General features: G+C 36.0%; 1 protein-coding gene across 1 annotated transcript in view; it reads left to right on the top strand.

The window, feature by feature from the left end:
• tbc1d19 (TBC1 domain family, member 19) overlaps positions 1–19,868 on the top strand; it is a 168,427-nt gene that overhangs the window by 57,481 nt on the left and 91,078 nt on the right. The window contains exons 4-8 of the mRNA XM_028802001.2: positions 2,014–2,089; positions 8,701–8,775; positions 10,416–10,479; positions 11,230–11,276; positions 15,085–15,195. Of these exons, the coding sequence (XP_028657834.1) occupies positions 2,014–2,089; positions 8,701–8,775; positions 10,416–10,479; positions 11,230–11,276; positions 15,085–15,195 (373 nt within the window). The remainder of the gene's footprint in view (positions 1–2,013; positions 2,090–8,700; positions 8,776–10,415; positions 10,480–11,229; positions 11,277–15,084; positions 15,196–19,868) is intronic.

The following is a 19,868-nucleotide window of genomic DNA, read 5'->3' as shown; positions in this document are numbered from 1 at the left end:
TTCTGCTGGCTCCCTCTTGTCGAATTAGTATACATGATCACAGAAAGCATTGAGGAAAGCCAATAGAAGCATAGTGTTGTATGGACCAAGAATGGCATGTCGGTGGTGGACCTGTCCGTGGCTGATGGCGACACACATTGTCACATTCCCTCCTTGCTGGCCAGGGACATTCACGATGGCTCGTTGGCCATTTATATTCCTCCCCCTCCTCCTCCTCTTAGTGAGGTTGAAGCCTGCCTTATCAGCAAAGATGAGCTCATGAGGAGTGTGTCTTGCTTCTGTTTCAAAGATCCTCTACAAAAGATGCCACACACTACAGTAAATGACTACTCTGAAACACTTTTCTAGAATACACAAAAAGGAACCCATAAATACAGCTTGTTCTACACTATATAGTGCTGTGCAGTACTGTAATACATACTGTAACTAAAACTCAGATACTTCACACACTATGAAAATATCATGCCTGTACATATTCCAGGTGTTGGTTTTTAACTCCATCAGAGTTTCTTTTGAAAGGAACAAAATAGGCCTGTTTCATCGTCAACCTGTTCTTTCGAAGAATGCAGTCAATTGTGGAAATGCTGACTGTATCCACCCCTCGGAAGATTTCTTGGTCTTCAATAACCCTCTGTTGTATCACTCGCAAGTGAATCATGCTGTTGTCTGTAAACATATTGATCATAGCGCTCTCTTGCTCTTCAGAAAGTAGGGATCTTCTGCCTCCTCCAGGTGGTCATCCCTCAGTTCTGGAAAACAAAATACAGCAAGTATGTATGCTTTAAAACCATACATTTGTCTTTTGGAACATGCAGTAAATATGTGAAATGGTGTAGTAATTCAATACAGTTCAGACAGTATAAAGTCAGATAAAGCAAACAGTGACAGTACACATAGGTGTTGAACATAACAATGCACAGTACTCCAAAGTTACAGTAGAGAGCAGCATGTAAATGACCTACCTATTTTCCTCTCTGAAGGTTTGTATTATAGAAACTACAGTGAAGCAGCTCAGATTTGGTTGCACTCTTTGACCAGCTTCTGCCATCGACATCCCATGCACAAGGACATGGTAAATAAGGCTCAAATCTCATTAGAAACCATTTGTCTCCTTGTTCTAGCTTGTATTCTTCCTCACTCTCTTCCATCTCCCCTTCTGTGTCTTCTTCCTCTTCCTCTTTCTTGCATGTGTTGTTGATCCATTGTTCCAAAATACAGTAAGTGAAAACCTATGGCCCTTTTATCTATCTATCTATCTATCTATCTATCTATCTATCTATCTATCTATCTATCTATCTATCTATCTATCTATCTATCTATCTATCTATCTATCTATCTATCTATCTATCTATCTATTCTAAGGCTATGACTGGTAGTGTTTGTACCTGGGGAATTGTGTGCTGAATGTGTTCCAGCTTTGCTGACTTGAGTTAATGATATTGAGGCCAGTTCTTTCTAAATGAGCCAATGATACATGAAGTCATTTGTGTGTAGAGTTTTGTGCAAAAAATGAAATGAGTCTGAATCATGTGTCAAAATAGGGGAATAATGTTTATAGGTTTGGCAAATGAGTTTGAATTTTAGTAGATGGTGATATGATTTAGGAGTTTTAGTTAGTAAGATTGGTAATAGTGTGAAAGCGATCAAGAAAAACTGTATTCCTAAAGGGAAATTGTCTTATTGATCCATATTTCATATTTTAACCAGACAATTGTAGCATTAGCAGCAGGATATATATTTTTTTTTTCAGGAAAAAAACGTAATGAAATAACTTTTGTGTACAACATGTTAAATTAGCTGAAGTAGCTGAAACACCTTGTAAATATTTAGAATAACCAATTATTCTGTGAAAAAAAATCTTATACTGTTTAACATTACTTTTTAAAAAGAATGTATGTAAAATAAATATTATAAATGTGCATATTAGGATGCTGTTTTCAGTGTATATGTTTGATTACATTTTGAAAATACATATATTTTCTTATTTAACTGTGTATCTTTTTTTGTCATCAGGATTCACACTTCAGGGAACCCAATAGCACCTCCTGAGCACATTAAGGAACCCCTCACATATATGAGAAAGGCACAAGTATGTATTTTACTGTTAATTATGTATGAAATAAATATAGTTGTATTGAACAAAAGCATATTGATGAACTGAGCATTTCATACGAATGCAACTACTGTAAATGTATACAAGACATGTGAATTGAGAGACCAACATCATGTGTTATCTGAATGAAAATGTTGATCATCTGACCTGATTTTTTTCCCCTTTTCATTTTATTTCCAGAAATATGCATTACAAAAGAACCAGCATTACAAACACACATTGCTAAAGACCAGGGGTGTCCAACTCCGGTCCTGGTTGGTCGCAGTGGCTGCAGGTTTTCATTCTAACCCTTTTCCTAATCAACGAGCAGTTTTCACTGCTAATTAACTCCTTTTCCCTTTAATAGCCCTGTTTTTAAGGATTCAGTCCTCTGAATTGATTTGTTTCTTCATTAAATGGCAGCCAAACAGAAATGAGACATGAAACGAGCTGAGAGATGACCAGCTAAATTGGAACATCAAACTCCAGCCAACTTCACCCCAACCATTTTCTTAATGAGAAGCCTGTTAATTAAAGCCGTTACTGAATATCATGACTTGTTGCTGCTCTCATTCTGCCACAGCAGACTGTTAATTTTCTGTTTTTTCTAAGACCACCATCACAATGTTTTGGTGACCTGAGCGGACCCAACATGACCGAGACTTTCATCGTTCATTATTTTCAGGTTAGCTGGTCATGAGGCGGCTTGTTTTGTGTCTCGTTATTGTTTGGCTGCTCATTAAGGAAAAAGAAACAACTAAGGGTTCTGAGTCACGTCAATTAAATCTAAGGCAAAACAAGTTAATCAGCAGCAAAAACAGCTCACTAATTAAGAAAATGGTCACAATGAAAACCTGCAGCCACTGTGGCCCATCAGGACCAGAGTTGGACATCCCTGCTATAAACTAAAGAGAAAAAAAATAATTCCAATAAGAATACAGTCAACTGCATATGTCACAAAAACAAGTAACATCATTTGTTAATCTGGAATGACACAAGAAGCACCACCCTTACCCAAAAACTAAGTTTCTATAAAATGTAATTCGAGCATTGTTGCCATATTATAATGGTTGAATTGTCCCCTCAATTTCTTTTTTGTTGTCTTGTGTATATTTTTTAAAACAATCTATAGTCTTGCAAGTTTTGAATGACTTTGTGTTTTTACATTCATTCTCTGTTTTTATAAACTCTGACAGAGTATTCCAAATATAGAGTATGTAAGTAGGATGGCACAATAGCTGGAAGTGTTGCCTCACAGCTCCACAGTCTTTATTTTAAATACTGGACTGAGTAGTGCCTTCATAATTTATTTGTGTTCTCCCCAAGTCTGCATGGGTTTTTAACTCTGTGCTCTGATTTTGCTAGAACAACAAAATGATGTTTGATTAATTGTTAACTATCCAGTTGTGTGTGAGTAAATGAGGATGCATGTGTGAATGTGCCCTGTGATGGACTAGTGCCATATCCATGTTTGTACAGCTGATGATGCTTCAGGATGTTTATCTGTCTTTATGACAGTGGATTTATGGAGATATACATACAGAATATTACCAATATCAGATTACTCACATTAACGACACATACTAATGGAAATAAAAAGAAAAAGAAGTTTTCAGTATGTGAAGAAAAATGACAATTTCTACGCATTTATTTACTTAAAATGTAGCTTAGTCTTTTTAAACATGAGAAAACATTTATTTATACTAAGGTGTGTCAAAAGTTATGAAGCTACTGTACATTTCAAATGTCTGTTTGTTTTATAAGAGGAAAGAAGTAGTTCAAATGTGCTAATAGTAAATACGGTACATTATCTAAACTATATGAATTTCTCTTAAGTGGAGCACAAGTAACATTTAACATGAAATGTTAAACTCATGTTATAATTTTTCATAAATAATGTAAGTTATTTGATGAAGGTATTCGATTGAAAAGACTGACATTGAATATAATGTGAATGAATAAATGATAGTTGTTTGCTGTCTGATGAATTGTGAAAGAAATGTTTCTTTTGTATGCTTTGGTTTCACAAAACATGAAGTATAGAAGAGTATTCTTGTCATTTAAAAAAGTATTTTTTTAGCACAAGAAAAGTAATTGCAAAATAATAAAGAATTAATGTAAAATAACACAACACATAACACATTTTTTGAGTGGCACAAATAAGCTTTGATTAATTTACATTAAAAATACAAGTAAACCAACAGACAACAGTAACATCAAACATTCTGACCTTTTCACTGAATTCTTTGAGAGGTTATGTGTTACAAAGTATCTTTGTAGTTTTTAATTATAGACTTTTTTTATTCATGCTACAGAATGTATTCAACATATAATTGTTTTCATTTCTTTGAGTATTGTCCTTATTTCCAATTAAATTAGACTTTTGAGATTTCTTTTTTTTTTAATTTTATTGATTTTATTGTAATCATTCCATACAAATAGATCAATGTTTACAAAAAATAGGATTGAAAACAAATTATTTTATTGCCTTCTCTGTTCCCTTACTGAATAAGCATGACCCTAATTGAATGTTAATAGTTATTTTCTTTGTTGCTTAACCTCATATTTATGTATATAAAGTATATTACATCTCTCTGTAGCTGTAACCCTTTTGTTTTCTCTGATATGTATATCACATTTTTAAATGTGGTTATTTCCTTGTAGAGATTCACTTTTATATTCATTGTGTGGATCAGAGAAACTAAGTTAGAGTTGGTGATATTTGCAAGGAATGTTTTCATCCATCAGGATCTGGCAGATATGTTTTCTTTGTTCTGAAGAATGTGAGGGGTGTTCAATAATTTATCTACCTGAATATGAAAGAAAGTAGCAAGCATGTTGAAACAAGTTTGGGCACCTTGTGACACGTCTCAAGGTTACTCATGTACAGTTGTGGCTCAGTGCGAGTCTAACATTCCAAGAGACAGGTTGAGACAATGTTCAGTGATAAAATTTCTCACAAAAGAAGGGGAAAACCCAAAGGAGATCCATGAACACATGACTACAGTTTATGGTGAATCTGCCCCATCATCCTGGAGCAAGCAGGTTAAGTAGTGTAGAGAGTCCATTGAAGATGACGCTCATACTGGATGGCCTGCGAAAGGGACTTCCAGAGAATTGTGCAAACAAATTGAAGATTTTATTTTGTCGGACAGATGAATTAAAGTTTCCTGAATAGCTGAAGAAATGGGCTTCTTGGCAGGTACAGTTTGGAAAATAATTCATGAAAAGTTGAACATGTCAAAGGTCAGTGCAAGATGTGTTTCAAGAATGCTGACACCATGTCAGAAGGCCACGAGGCTCCAGTGCTGTCAGGAGAACTTTGACATGCTCTGTGAAGGTCAAGGGCCTCGTGTATAACGCCATGCGTAGAATTCATACTAAAACATGGTGTACAGACATAAGTTGAAATGTGCGTGTGCACAAAAAAATTCAGATGCACAAAACAGTGCATAAAGCCAACTTTCATGCACTTCCGCCCCATAAATCCCAGTCAATGTGAAATGTAACATTCGTGCATGCACCTGCCACCCTACCCTGACTCCTCCCAGAAATATGCCTCTTTGAATATGCAAATCAATATGAATAGCCCCTTACGTTCAGTGTTTTGTGAAAAGACAATGGCAAAAGCACAGGGAAAAAAGAATTTCAGCAAATGCGAAGTGGAGGAAAAACATACTATTTGTTGCCTGAAGCAGTGGTATAATCAACAAAAGCAAGTTGATCAAGTGATACAGAGTGGCAGAGAAAATTCAAGTTCAGAAAGTCGCACAGTGCCCAAAATAATAAAGAAGTGGTCAGATATCAAAGTCGCGTTGAAAAGGCAAGTTGTAGCCCACCAACTGTGTGTCATATGGAAGCGTATTAGGGTACAGAGAAAAGAAAAAAAAATAGGGACACAGTGAAGAAACAAAAGGTTTATTTTGTCATTAAAATAGAATATCTTAAACTTCATCTTATAATGTTTAATTTACTACTTTCTCAAATCCCATAATAACTAAAGTAGCACATTAAATGCTTCATATTCTATTACATTACATTCATGATGTTACAGATGTCTGAACATTTTAGAATACAGTGGAACCTCAGTTCACGAACGTCTCTGAACATGTACAAATCGGGTTACAACCAAAAAGTTCGCCAAACTTTTGCATCTCTTCACAACCACACACCAGGTATACGAACAAGCCAGTTTCCCTTTCGGTTTGTGTGCACCGATGAGTTCCGCACGTGTTCAGTCTCTCCCTGTGCAGGGATTGTTCCTGCATCCCACAACATGCTTGCTAGGGTGTGTGCGACCCTTGATAAAATAATTTATTGCAGCAGTACTGTCTCTGTCAAACGTACCAACCCCCAATTCCTGTCCTTCTGTTTTCATTCTCCACATAACCAATCGCCACACAATAAGCTCTGTAATAAATGGCACACCAGCTGTAAACTTAGAACATTGATTCTTCAAAACTTTTGAGGAACATTGAAAAATCTTCATAATATATGCTTAATTATAACATCCATCTATCCATCCAGGGTCATGCCAGTCCCAGCAAGCATATAGCATGAGGCAGGAACAATCCTTGTATGGGGTGCCAGCTCATCGCTACCACTGTGCCACTGTGTCCCCACATGTTTAATTATTAACAGTATACATTATTTAAATGAAGTTAACAATTTATCTGTAAAATGTAATATACATACTTTAATGCATTTCATCTTAAAAATTATATCAAGTATACATCCTTGTATTTTAACAGCTCACAGCTCCAAGAGGATAGTGCTTGGAAATCTAAATCGACTTAAATGCTAGTCATTATCATTTGTAAATACGCACTCTCTTCTATTGAATTGAATTGAATTCCTTTATTGTAGTTGTATAGTATAATGAGATTAAATATGCAAATCCTCCATAAACTTGTCTTCCTATAAAATGATAAAATAACAATAATGTTATGATAAAAAAAACAATGAAATATATACAATATGAAAGCATAAATACAATATAATGTACATATAGTGCAGATAGTGCAAATGGTTAATGAAGTGGCTCAGGTTGTGCAATATTACAAATTTAAGATTACGGTGAGGTAATTGTAGTTATAAGTACAAACAGTTCTACCATGAGGACATGATGGACTGATTGAGTGCATTTAAAGCTCTTTGGATTAAACTGTTTCTGAGCCTCGAGGTCCATGCAGGAAAGGCTCTGAAGTGTTTGCCGGTTGGGAGAAGTTCAAATAGACTGTGGCATGGCTGAGTGGAATCCATGCAGATGCTGGTGGCATTCCTGAGGCAGTGTGTACTATAAATGTGCTCCAGGGTAGATGTTGTATCCCGATAATCCTCTATAGTTTCGACACAACCCGCCATAGAACTTTCCAATCAGCTTCTGTAAAGCTGTGAATCCACACTCAGATACAATGGATTAAAATAGTCTGAGTGGTGTACTAAGAGTAACAACGCTAAAGCAGCTAAGGTATTTAGAGTAGCTTGGCCATTCCATGCAGCAATATATTTTTACAGGTTGATTACAATCAGGCACCTTAAATTTATAAACAATATGCTGTAAATTTCAGTGTATTTGATAAAGCCTGAGTCATGGATGTGAATCTAAAAAAGAATGGGAAACCACACAGTAGCACTGCTTTGACACTGGGTGCCGGCAGTTTGCAAAACCGAGCAGCAATGTACATATGCAAGGGGGAGAGCTGCAATCAGAATGTGTATGACTTTACACCAAGCTTAGTTTTTATACATCGCAATGTGAACAAGGAATCGGGTGTACAAAACATTTTTGTGCATGCGCACTGTTTATACTTGAGGCCCCAGGTGAATTTTTTTCACCAATTGGTGACTGGAGATGAGACTTGGGTCTATCACAGACATCCCGAGTCCAAAATGAAGTCAATGCAGTAGAAGCACAAGTCATCTTCCACCCCAAAAAAGTTCAAGACAGAAAAATCTTCAGGCAAAGTCATGGCAACTGTTTTCTGGGATATCAAAGGACGTTTGCTTCTGGAGTTCATGCCACACAAGACAACCATAACTGGGGAGAGTTACACCAACACAATGATCGCAATCAAGGAGAAAAGATGAGGAAAACTCACAGCCGCCGTGCTGCTTCTTCACGACAATGCGCCAGTTCATGTTACGTCAGTCACAGGCTGCCATCCGAGATTGCGGGTTCCAGCAGCTGAACCATCCACCCTACAGTTCTGACCTCTCTCCCTCAGATTTTTCCTGTTCTGAGTTTTGAAGAAATCTCTCCGTGGACAGCGGTTTTCAAGTGATGAAGACATCAAGGCAGCTGTGGCATCCTGGTTTGAAGGATAAACAGAAGATTTTTTTTCAAAGGGGTTAAAGTCATTGCAGGAAAAGTGAATGAAGTGTATGGAGCTATAAGGGGACTATATAGAAAAATAAAACGAAACATTTTTTGAAAACTCTTTTCTTTCCTACTGAGGTCGATAAATTATAGAATGTCCCTCGTATACTGAATGAACAAAGTTTAAAAAAGGAAAGTAGTATCTTACTTGATCATCCTATTTCTAACATTATTTTCTAAAATTATTACTGATATTTTAACATACAGTATTTACTGTGTATTCTTCTAGGCTAGTTGGGAAAAGCGAATTCTTAAAAGTCTAAACAGTATGTGCACAGAACTCAGCATTCCTTTATCCCGAAAGGTATGTTTTACTTATTTTGTTAATGTTAAAAGCACATATGTTGTTATAGTTAACTTATAAATTATTAATTGTTTACGATTACTGATATTAAAAATGTGATTAATGCATTCATTATTTTAGGATAGTATAGTGGCCCAGTGGATAGTGCTGCTACCTCATAAGTTAAGTGACCTGGCTTCAAATCTCATGCCCGATTGTTGTGTGTGTGGAGCTAACAAATTTCCTTCATGTCTATATGAGTTTTCCTCCCACATTCTCAACTTGCCCCAATGTTTTCAAATATGCCCTAACTGGTGTGGTGTACAAGTGAGCGCTGCAATAGACTAGTGCCCTGTCCTTGCTTTTTACTAGCTTGTATTCTAATATTCCATAACAGCCTCTGTCTCCTCACAATATGAGGATTAACAATGTTATGGCATTCACTCTTTATGTTTTTAAATTTAAACACAGTACTATTTATGTGTATTATTATTATTAACTTTTATTTCTTCTCACCTTTTGGTGATAAGTCCTGATCTCAACAAGAGATCAAAGTGATTTACCCAAGCTCTTTACGAAGAATTTTGTGCCCATTAGTGCAATCTTCTGCTCCTCATTAGCTGATCGATGGCCCGGGAACATCTTCAGGTTCCAATGAAGTCCTTTGTTCACTGTACCTAATGCTCCTACTATAACTGGCACAGCTCTCGTTTTATAGTTGCACATCCTGCTGATGTCAGTTTCCAGGGAGATATATTTACTGAGTTTTTAGGTTCTTGTAGCAAGATGTTCAAAATATCTGGAACGGCTATGTGAGTCAGTAGAATGGTTTTCTGTTTTTTTTTTTTATCATGCAGTACGGTGTCAGGACAATTAGCTAAAATGGTTCTGTCAGTAATTATTGGAATTTCCCACAAGATGGTTTCATTGATTTTAATGACATTGACGGGCTCACGTTCATTATATTTATCTGGCACCTAAACCCCTAAATGTTTTCACACAGTCCAGAGAACCTACTGTAGCTAGCTGCTTTATTATGTCTGTGTGTGCAAGTGTTGTACAGTACAGCCTGCAACACTATGACTTATATGTTCTTGTGCCTTGTTGCATAATCTACATTTATTGTCATGATATTCCTTTGGATTGCTTATTATTATTACTATTATATGAATATATGTAATTTCTGTGCACATTATTGTTGTGTTTTAATTTAATATTATTTTGCATTTTGTTTAACTTTATTCATAAAATGTCAGCACATTATTCAAAATACAGTAAATAAAAATGAATTTGAAAAGGGACATGCCTTTCAGTTTTTGGGCACACTATTATTGTTAACATGAGCTACCAGACTAAGATATCCATAATAATTTTGCCTGTATAGCAACCCTTTTAGTAAGGAAAAACAAGATTAACTTGATTATACTCCTGATGCAGCCCATGATGTATTTTTAAGAGATCTGTAAATGTTTTTCTTTTCTTTTTTGATATATGAACAAATATTATCCTAATTAGACATAAATATAGAGCAATTACTCAGAGAATATTTGCAGAATGTGATAATTGTAATGAAATTTTCATTAAAGAGCATAATGGTATGATTTCATTTTTCCGCTTGAAAGCCTCCAGACTTAATTACCTGATTTTTGTGTTCCTCTCAGAGGCCTATAAATGAACAAAAAGAGCTTCTAACTAAGTGGAACGAGATGGGAACTGATGAGCCTGGTATGCTATTCTCATTTTTGTAACTATACTATATGATGTTTATCAGATTATGTTATATTACATTACTTCATGAATATACTCAAGTTTGGAACGAATAATAATTTCTACTCAATCCAATTCAATGTAAAACTTATGGAAATGTATGTAATGTCCTTTTGTTGTAGTGTATTAAGTTTATGTGGCGAGTAATGTTAATACAATTTTTTTATAGAACAGAACAAACAATAATTGTTTACCAAACAAGCAGTACATTGTGAGTAAAGTGTACCAATTACTACATTTAGTAATATATACAATGATGAGTATAATTAGTAGATACAGGTTTTTAACTGTGATGCTCAAAGTTGTTGTGGCTTTGTATGTTTCAACCAGACAAAGCACAAACTACATTTTAAACATATATTATGATCTCAGACTTCTTTTAGCCTATTGTGTTTAGCATTAGAAGAGTGTGATATACTGTATATATACAGTACACAACACACACAGTTACAAATGTTGTTATAAATTTAAAACAGATCATTGCTAGCAACCAAATATTCTTGTTAGAGCTTGTGCTAAACAGTTTACAAAAAGAATTAATATTTTAGGAAGATGCATACAGGTAATCATTAATTATTTTAAACATAGTTATTATATATAGTGTATTAGCATTAAAATGAGACACAGTATATTGAGTGTAATTAGACATGGCAATCATGTGAAACTTTTCATTATTTATACCTATATAAATATTTTTGTATTTTATAGATTTAAGCCACTTCAGACCTGTTTATGCCCCTAAGGATTTTTTGGAGGTACGTTGTGTAAAAGCTGTTTTACATTTGATTATATGTAATATAGCTAATGTTGCTTCTTTCTTTGCAGGTTCATAGGGACCAAAGCCTGTCATAATAACATCAGATGCAAAGCAGAAACCAACACTAGAATTGACTTTAGTCCATCACATGGCACACTCATGCAAACACTAGCATTTACTCATTGTCAGTTTATACTTCAACAGCATGTCTTTGTTGGATATGGGAGGAAACTAGGCCATCCTGAAAAAAAACAACTTCAGCATGAAAAGACAATGCTGTGTGAAATTTAAGTGCTACATGTAAGAAATTAAACAGCACTGGTATTGAATAATGGTATATATGTTGTCAGTTTTAGGGTTGACATTGGATCATATTATAAAGATTTCTATGCTCTAAGTTGTTCCAAGATTTGTATTCCATTTAAAAATAGTAAAATGGAAAAAAGTCTCTGTTGTCCACACTGCCACCATGCTCTGATTTTCAGGCTAAGCAATAGCTGGCTATCAAGTAATTTCAAGTAGACACATAACAGTAATATAGAAGGAGACATGTCCTGAGCTAATTGTAGTTACTGATCTTTGTCTTTTTTAAAACTTTGTGTTAAAAAAGGAAGTAGCTTTTGCTTGATCTTAAAAGTGCTCTTCTGATTTGTGTACATGTCAACTTCAAATCCTGCCACCATTTTTGTTTTCACGGTCAAGATCAGTCTGTGATTCAAATCATTCCAGCTCAGTTAAGTACCACTTGTCACAAACTCGAACAAGAGCCATAGCAAGGTTTAGGGCAGACATCCGTATATTGTGTAACCTGGCTGCAAAATAGAAAAAACAAGTGATAGCACTGGTGTCCACAGATCAGAGTCCAAAACAGAACTGCTAACCTGCAGAGGGGAGTGAAGTTTTATAGGGAGTCTTGGGGAAGTGACGTCGTCCTCGGGGCTGGGACAGGAAGTAACGTCGTCCTCGGGGCCGGGACAGGAAGTAACGTCGTCCTCGGGGCCGGGACAGGAGGTGATGTATTCATAGTCGAGGCACTGGAACCTGGCGGGATTTCCCAGGAAAGGTCTGCAGAGAACTCAGAAAGTAAGTTAGTGCACCCTGCCGCCCCCTGGTTGGGTGAGTCAGTACTGTTCTCTAAGCCCTTTAGCTGCCTCCTATTCACATGTGTGTAACACACTTTAAATTAAATCTAATGTATATCTTGATACTGAGATCTCCGTTTGACATGTGGATTATTTATATTTGCAGAAGAATAAAGGCTGATGGTTATTTAAATAACCTAGCTTTTCAAAACATGTCACTTAGAATATTAAGAAACATCAAGGAACTCTTCCACTTTATATAATACAAGGTGAGACCTAAAAAGTTTTAGGTAACTGTTATAAAACACAGATAACTTCTTACATGGACATCATTTATTTTTATTCTTCAAAATACATTCCTCCTTGATCGATAAACTTGTTTGCACGTTCCTTCAACTTCTTCATGCCCTGAAAAGCAGTTTTTGAAATGTGGTTAAGCTCCCTTGTCACTGCACTCTGAATTTCTCCCACTGTTTGAAAAAGCCATCCTTTTAAGGGAAATTTTAACTTGGGGGAAAAGAAAGTAGTTGGCAGGTGCAAGATCTGGTGAGTAAGGTGGGTAGTGAAGAACAGCAACGTTTCAGTTCACCAGTGTAATGAGATGGAGTGATACCGTGAAGAAGAAACCACTCACTGGACTGGAATTCTGAATTCTCTTCAGTAGCTGATCCAAAATGCCCACGTAGAATTCTGCATTTACTTTCTGCACTTCAGGGACAAACTCTCGATTAATTAAATGTTACATGAAGCATAGCACTATGTAGTTACAGTGTCGTCCGCTAGATGTACCGCACAGTACTCTTTTAAAACTTGTCTAAAAACTTTTGGGTCACGCCTTGTAGGTTCTGTAGCCCTTATTTACAGGTTCGCTTGGTGTTCTGAATTATACTGTCAGTCTCCATATCGCTTGAGCAAAATTCTTCTAGTCCTTTCTTTTGTGCAATGTCAAACTTTATTCTTTTGCAATGCAGAAGGTTTGTTAATGCAAAGAATGCTGTAGCTTTGTGGGTCCTTGACTTTACAAACAAATAAACGAAATTCCAGGGTGTCTGCTTGATTAAATATGAAGGAAGAATCTACACATTAAAAAATAAAACATACTAGAGTTAAGGTTTAACTATTTTGTTCTATATTGTTGTAGAGTTAAGGGGATCATGAAAATTGCATTAAGGATCTACAAACATTAAATTCTATATTGTTTTCAGTCTGTTTGTTTGTTTATAACTTAAACTCATTTTACCAGGATGTAATACACATTCTGAATCTTAGGAATTTGGCAGTGTATCTCTGCATCTGTTAACATTTCATACAGATTTTCGTGATGGCTTGAAGTAGCTCTAGTAAGTCAGTTTTTCAAATAAATTTCTCAAACACTCTGAAGTGAACAGACTTAGGGCTCATTTATACTTCATGCTCAGAATGCATACGCGCACGCATCATGGCTGCCATGCGTTCCCAGCGTTCATTTGAGACGTCCTCTGAGCAGGTCCTCAGAAATTAACGCGACATGTGAGCGAGTTGCAGTACCAGCAAAAAGTAGGGGGAGCGCAGTGTGCTAAAAGTTGGAATGTGACGTCAGAGTCTCTGATTACTATCTACATGTGACAAAAAGCTGCTTTGCAGATCCTACGAGATCGATGTGCGCGCTTCGATGTTTGATGAATGGTTCGATGTGGTGAATCAAAATGCCGACATACAAATACATTTGTGATGCTTTTATATTCAAGCGTTGTATATTCCCGATCATAACGACACGATACATTTTAAAAGTCTCTTCTGTGCCGTCTTTTTTTTCTAGGGCTTCCTTCGGACCTGACAGCAGCAGCAAACAACAAAAGATCATCACACAGAACACATTAAATGTATAATATTCCAACTCTCTGCACTTTTAGAATCCTAAAATTTATACTTGATATCACTTTCATGATGAACTGCATCAAAGTATGTATGTTACATTATACTGATAAATCGTTAATTTCATTTAAATAATGAATACTGTTAATAATTACACACATGGGGGTGACACGGTGGCAGAGCAGTAGCACTGCTGTCTCGCAGGGAGTCACGTCGTTGGTATTTTCTGCCTGGAGTTTGCATGTTTTCCTTCTGGGTTTCCACAGTGTGCTCCGGTTTCCTTCCAAAGATATGCAGATTTGGTGACACTAAAATGACGCTAGTGTATGTGAGTGCTTGTATTCACCTTGCGATGAGCTGATGCCCATCCAGGGATTGTTTCAGCCTCGTGCCCAATGCTTGTTAGAATGGACAAATCCCTGGATTGATGGATTTAATCATTAAACATCCTTTTCAGAGATATTGCGGTAAGGTGTCATCGGAATTTAATGGGTGTTCCGGGCAATTCATAGCACAGCGAAGCCAAACCTGTTCTTACTGTGATGACTGCCACCTGGTGGATTCCTCCATATTTCCGTAAAGTACATGTGCAAGTATAAACAGCAAAACGCTTGCGTAGCAGGAGCATCCGCTGCAGCATGCGTTGCATTGCGTGAAGTATAAACCCGGCCTTAGAGTCCCTATGACTCTGTGACCTGGTTATGATGTTGGAAAATGAATGTAAAATTACCTTTTTATTGGGTTCCAGTAGATTTTGATGCTTTGTTTTTTAATACAAACTTGAGTAAGTCTTAATTATTTAAAAATGTGTGTTCTTCATTCAGGGTATGATAATTGTCACTAAATATTTCTAACATTTAACATTTTCAGGTATTAATAAATCTCAGAAATCCTAATTTTGACAACAGTGATCAACCTTCAGCTACTAGTCACTGGGGATTAATTCAGGTCCCATTAAGAGTTAAAGACCTATCTGAACTTGTAAGTTGTTGTTTTTTTTATCTTTGTTCATATTGCTTTCATTTTCACCCAAAGCATTAGTGTCTTTAGTTTATTTGTTTGCTGTTTACTGTATATAGTCTTTCATTCAACTAGTTCAAATCATGTTGTGTTTTTCAAAACTATCCTCAAATGAAATGATTGTTAGTAAAAATATTCAAGACATATTTAAGACATTATCATGTTACTGTATGTACATATGAGAATAACTTGAAGTAGATCTAACTAGTTTGAGCAAGACAAGACAAGACTGCCCTCTCCGCATCAATTTCTTCCTGCTCTTACTAGAAATCTCATAGGTGCACCCAAGCCACTCAAGCAACATAATCTGTCCAACACACTGTGGGTCAGCCTCTGGGTCTTTTTTGAGTGGGATGTGTCTGGTAAACCCAGTGTGGGCATCCTAACTACATATCCATTGGCTTCTCTTAATTTGGTGAAGCAGAGGTTCTATTCGGAAGTCCTCCAAAATTAATGAGTTCCTCACTCTGTCCCAGAATGCAAGTTTAGCAGAGGAACCTCATCTTGGCCTTTTGTATTTGCAATTTCATTCTTTTGTTCTATGCTTCTGTCCATATATAAGGATGGAGGTGTAGACTAACTAGTAAACTGAAGGTTTTGTACAAAGAATTACCTTCTGCTTTACCACAAAAGTGGTGCTGCTGCATGTTTTTTTTTTTTGGTCAGTGCCAGCCCGTTTAAAAAATCCATCTGAGGCAAGGCACATTTTTATTGCCTTAAATCCACCCTCTATAATATTTATACTAAGCGAGAGACAATACACTAAATCCCACACAATACATTTTGCAATATAATGCATCCTTGAACAGATGACAAAAAAAAATAAACAAACAATAAATAAGTAATGATGAATGCAGGCCCTTGGAGGAAACCACAAAGATGAAGACCATACTGCGGCTGAGTGGGGATCAAGGCCAGGGTGAATGACTGACATAAAAAGAAGCCAGGACAACAAACTACCAGACAACCTTGAAGAGCAGCTGCACAACAATAGGCTTCATAGCCATAACACCTGGCAATAATATGAATGTAGGTCAAAGCTATCATATGTAAAAATGTACAACCTTAACTTAAGACTACTAAATGTCAACAAAAGTTCAGAAGCAATGTTTTTATGACCAAACAGTGAACTTTGTGAGCGGTAATGTCAAAGGTCTCAATCATGAATTAAAGACAAAGAAAATATTCACTCACTTTCCGGTTTAAATGCCAAGGTAGTATTTTTACAGGAGACTCTCACTTAATAAGTAAGGCCCAGTTTCGGTTGCAAAGGGGCTAGATTGGCCAAATTTTTCCCTCCAGCTATACAAAGAAAACTAAGGGTTTAGGAATCTTAATACACAGAACTATCCCATTTGTAGTGTCAGACGTAATATGTGATCCTGAAGGGCGATATGTCATGGTAATGGGCAATTTATTTAATACTAAAGTAATTCTGATAAATATTTATGCACCTAACGTGGATGATAGAGATTTCATCCGAAATGTATTCACATCTATTCCTAATGTGAACACTCATAAAATTATAATGGCTGGATAGTTTAATTGTGTTTTTTTAAATCCAGACCTGGATAGGTCTTTAGCTACAGTGGCAATAACATCTAATACTGCAAAAATAATTACACAGTTTGTAATTAATAAAAACGTATCAGACCCATGGAGGTTTTTAAATCCTAACCTTAGAGCATATTCCTTCTTCTCACAAGTTCATCATTGTTAGTCAAGAATTGAGTATTTCTTCATAGACAATAATTTTTTTCCCATTATCAAATTGTGTAAGTACAACTCTATTTTTATCTCTGACCATGCTCCCCTGACCATGGAGCTTAACTCACTATGCCCAGCACACTCATCTCATAGCTGGCGTCTTAACCCACTGTCATTAGCTGATAAGCACTGCACAGAATTAATATCCAACCAAACTGATTACTTTCTGGAGACAAATGCATCTCCAGAAGTCTCTATAGGAATACTTTAGGAAACTCTGAAGGCATTTTTAAGAGGACAGATTTATTTCATATCTTTTTTACAAAAAGAAATTGAAACCAAGAAAGCGTCTGAGTTAATCAGTGAAATTACAAGAATAGATGTAGAATAGATGTAGCCAGGTCTCCAAATGAGGCACTTTATAGGAAAACACAAGTCAGAATTTAACCTTGTGACTACTAAAGAAATGGAACAGTTCATCTTTAAATCACAACATCATTAATATGAACACGGAGAGAAGGCCAACAAGATTTTAACTCAACAAATCCACAAGCAGGAAGTTCACAATGCAAAAACAGAAATCACCAGCACGGACGGGGATAAAATCATAGACCATAAAAATATAACCCACACATTTAGAGAGTACTATAAATACTTATATTCTACTCAGTCTAAAGAAGATAAGACACAATCTAATGAGTTATTTGACTCATTAAAGATACCACAGCTAGATACTATTAGTGCTGTGGGACTGGATAAAACCTCTGACTCTTTCAGAATTACTAGACACTAAACTAATTTCAAAGCGGGAAAGCAGTCGGCCCTGATGGCTACCCAGTGCAATTAAAAAAAAAATTCAAATAAGTTAGCTCCATTATTATTAGCAACATTTGTAGAAGCTAAAGATAACAAAATTCTATATCAAACTTTTTGTCAAGCATTAATTTCCGTCTTTAATAAGAAAAATAAGGACATACTGCAATGTGCATGATACAGACCAACCTCACTACTGAATAATGTTGTTAAGATACTCACCAAAGTTCTAGCTAAAAGAATTGACAAAGTGCTTCTTTCTGTAATGTCACTGGATTTATTAAAGGCAGACACTTGGATTCTAATATTCAACGTTTGTTTAATATAATATATTAACCCATTAAATCTAACACCCCAGAGATCTTACTGTCTTTGGATGCAGAAACAGTATTTGACATGGTTGAATGGGACTACCTGTTCACCACATTGCACAAATATGGGTTGGGCCCAAACATATGTGCATATATTAAATTACTCTGTATTAATCCAGAAGCCTCAGTTTGTATTAACAACATTATTTTGGATTGCTTCACACTAGAATGCGATACTCAACAAGGATGTCCCCTATCTCCATTGCGTTTTGCAATCGCAATTGAGCCATTGGCTGTTTATTTTTGAAATGCATCAGAGATAAAGGGGATTTTCAGAGAAGAATTTGAACAGAAAATATCACTATATGCAGATGATATGGTACTGTATATATCTGACCCACAAAATTACATGCCAGCAGTCCTAAAAGCACTAGCAGATTTTCAAAAGGTATCTGGAGTCAAAATTAACTTTAATAAAAGTATGCTTTTTCCAGTGAACTCTCTAGCACACAATACTAGACTGGACACCTTCCCTTTTATCTTAGTAGATCAGTTTAAATATCTAGGGGTAAATATCACAAGAAAAATAAAGCTCTTTTCAACAAAATTTGCTATCTGCATGGGAAAAATTAAACAAGATGTGAATAGATGGTCCACCCTCCATCTTACATTAGCTGGGAGAATCAACACTGTTAAGATAAACATCCTTCCCAAGCTTCTTTTTCTATTTTAAACCTTAACAAATCATTATTTAAGAAATTAGATTCAATCATAACCTCATGTTTTTGGAATTCCAAACATCCACGCATCCAAACTGGCGGAAAATATACAGGCCATAAAAACCTGGACATTGACACAAACTGATGAACATATACAACAGTGTTCTTCAACCCGTTCTCCTGCCGGTCTGCGAAAAATTTCGACCGAATCATGTAGATGCACAGTTCTGTTCACGAGTATATAGCACATTTTTTTAGTCGACACAGAAGCTAACTTTTGTCCAAACCATGATTTATTTAAATATTTACCAGCCCCAATACAACGCCTCTCGCGGCTATTTTTCATACTACTTTAGATCGTGTTTACAGATTTCGCTGTGCATTTGACACTTCTCTAAGGCGCTGGTCTCCAATAAATGCTGTTGACTGCGCCGCATCAGATGCTTGTTCGGTGGATGAAGTGCACAGCTGCCGAATGTCAGTATAGCGTCCGCTCGTCTGCTGATAACACGCCACACAATTCTTATTTTATTGCTCGAACGTATTGTTTTCTAATATTTTGTTGTAGTATTTTGGAAAACAGGTTATTTCTTTCGTAAAATTTTTATTTAATTTTTAATTTGTAGGGCCTAAAAAATGGAGAAAAAAAGTCAAACAGCAAAATCTTTTAATGTTCTTTAGTAGAGTCAAGGACATTATTCAGGATAAAATTAGTGATGGTGCTGAAAGAATGCCAAGTACTAGTGCTTCAAGTTTAGGAAAAACACAGAAAAATAAATACGTTGATAGGCTACTTCGGAATGTGAAATACAAACCAAAAAGAGAAAAGGAAACTATGTTAGGCATTACGATAAAGAGTATTTAAAGCTTGGTTTCATTGTAGCCCCTGGCAATGAACTATCACCACGGCCTTTGTGTGTAGTATGTTCCGAAATTCTGTCAAATGAAGCTATGAAACCTTCCAAACTTGCTCATCATTTGAATTCGAAACATAGAGATTTTACTGATAAGCCACTGGACTTTTTTGAAAGATTACGTGACCAGATAAAAATGCAGAAAAGTCAAATGAAAATGATGACTACTA

The sequence above is a fragment of the Erpetoichthys calabaricus genome, chromosome 5 (genome assembly GCF_900747795.2).
Source record: "Erpetoichthys calabaricus chromosome 5, fErpCal1.3, whole genome shotgun sequence".
NCBI lineage: Eukaryota > Metazoa > Chordata > Cladistia > Polypteriformes > Polypteridae > Erpetoichthys > Erpetoichthys calabaricus.
This window is presented reverse-complemented; position numbering and strand designations above follow the sequence as displayed.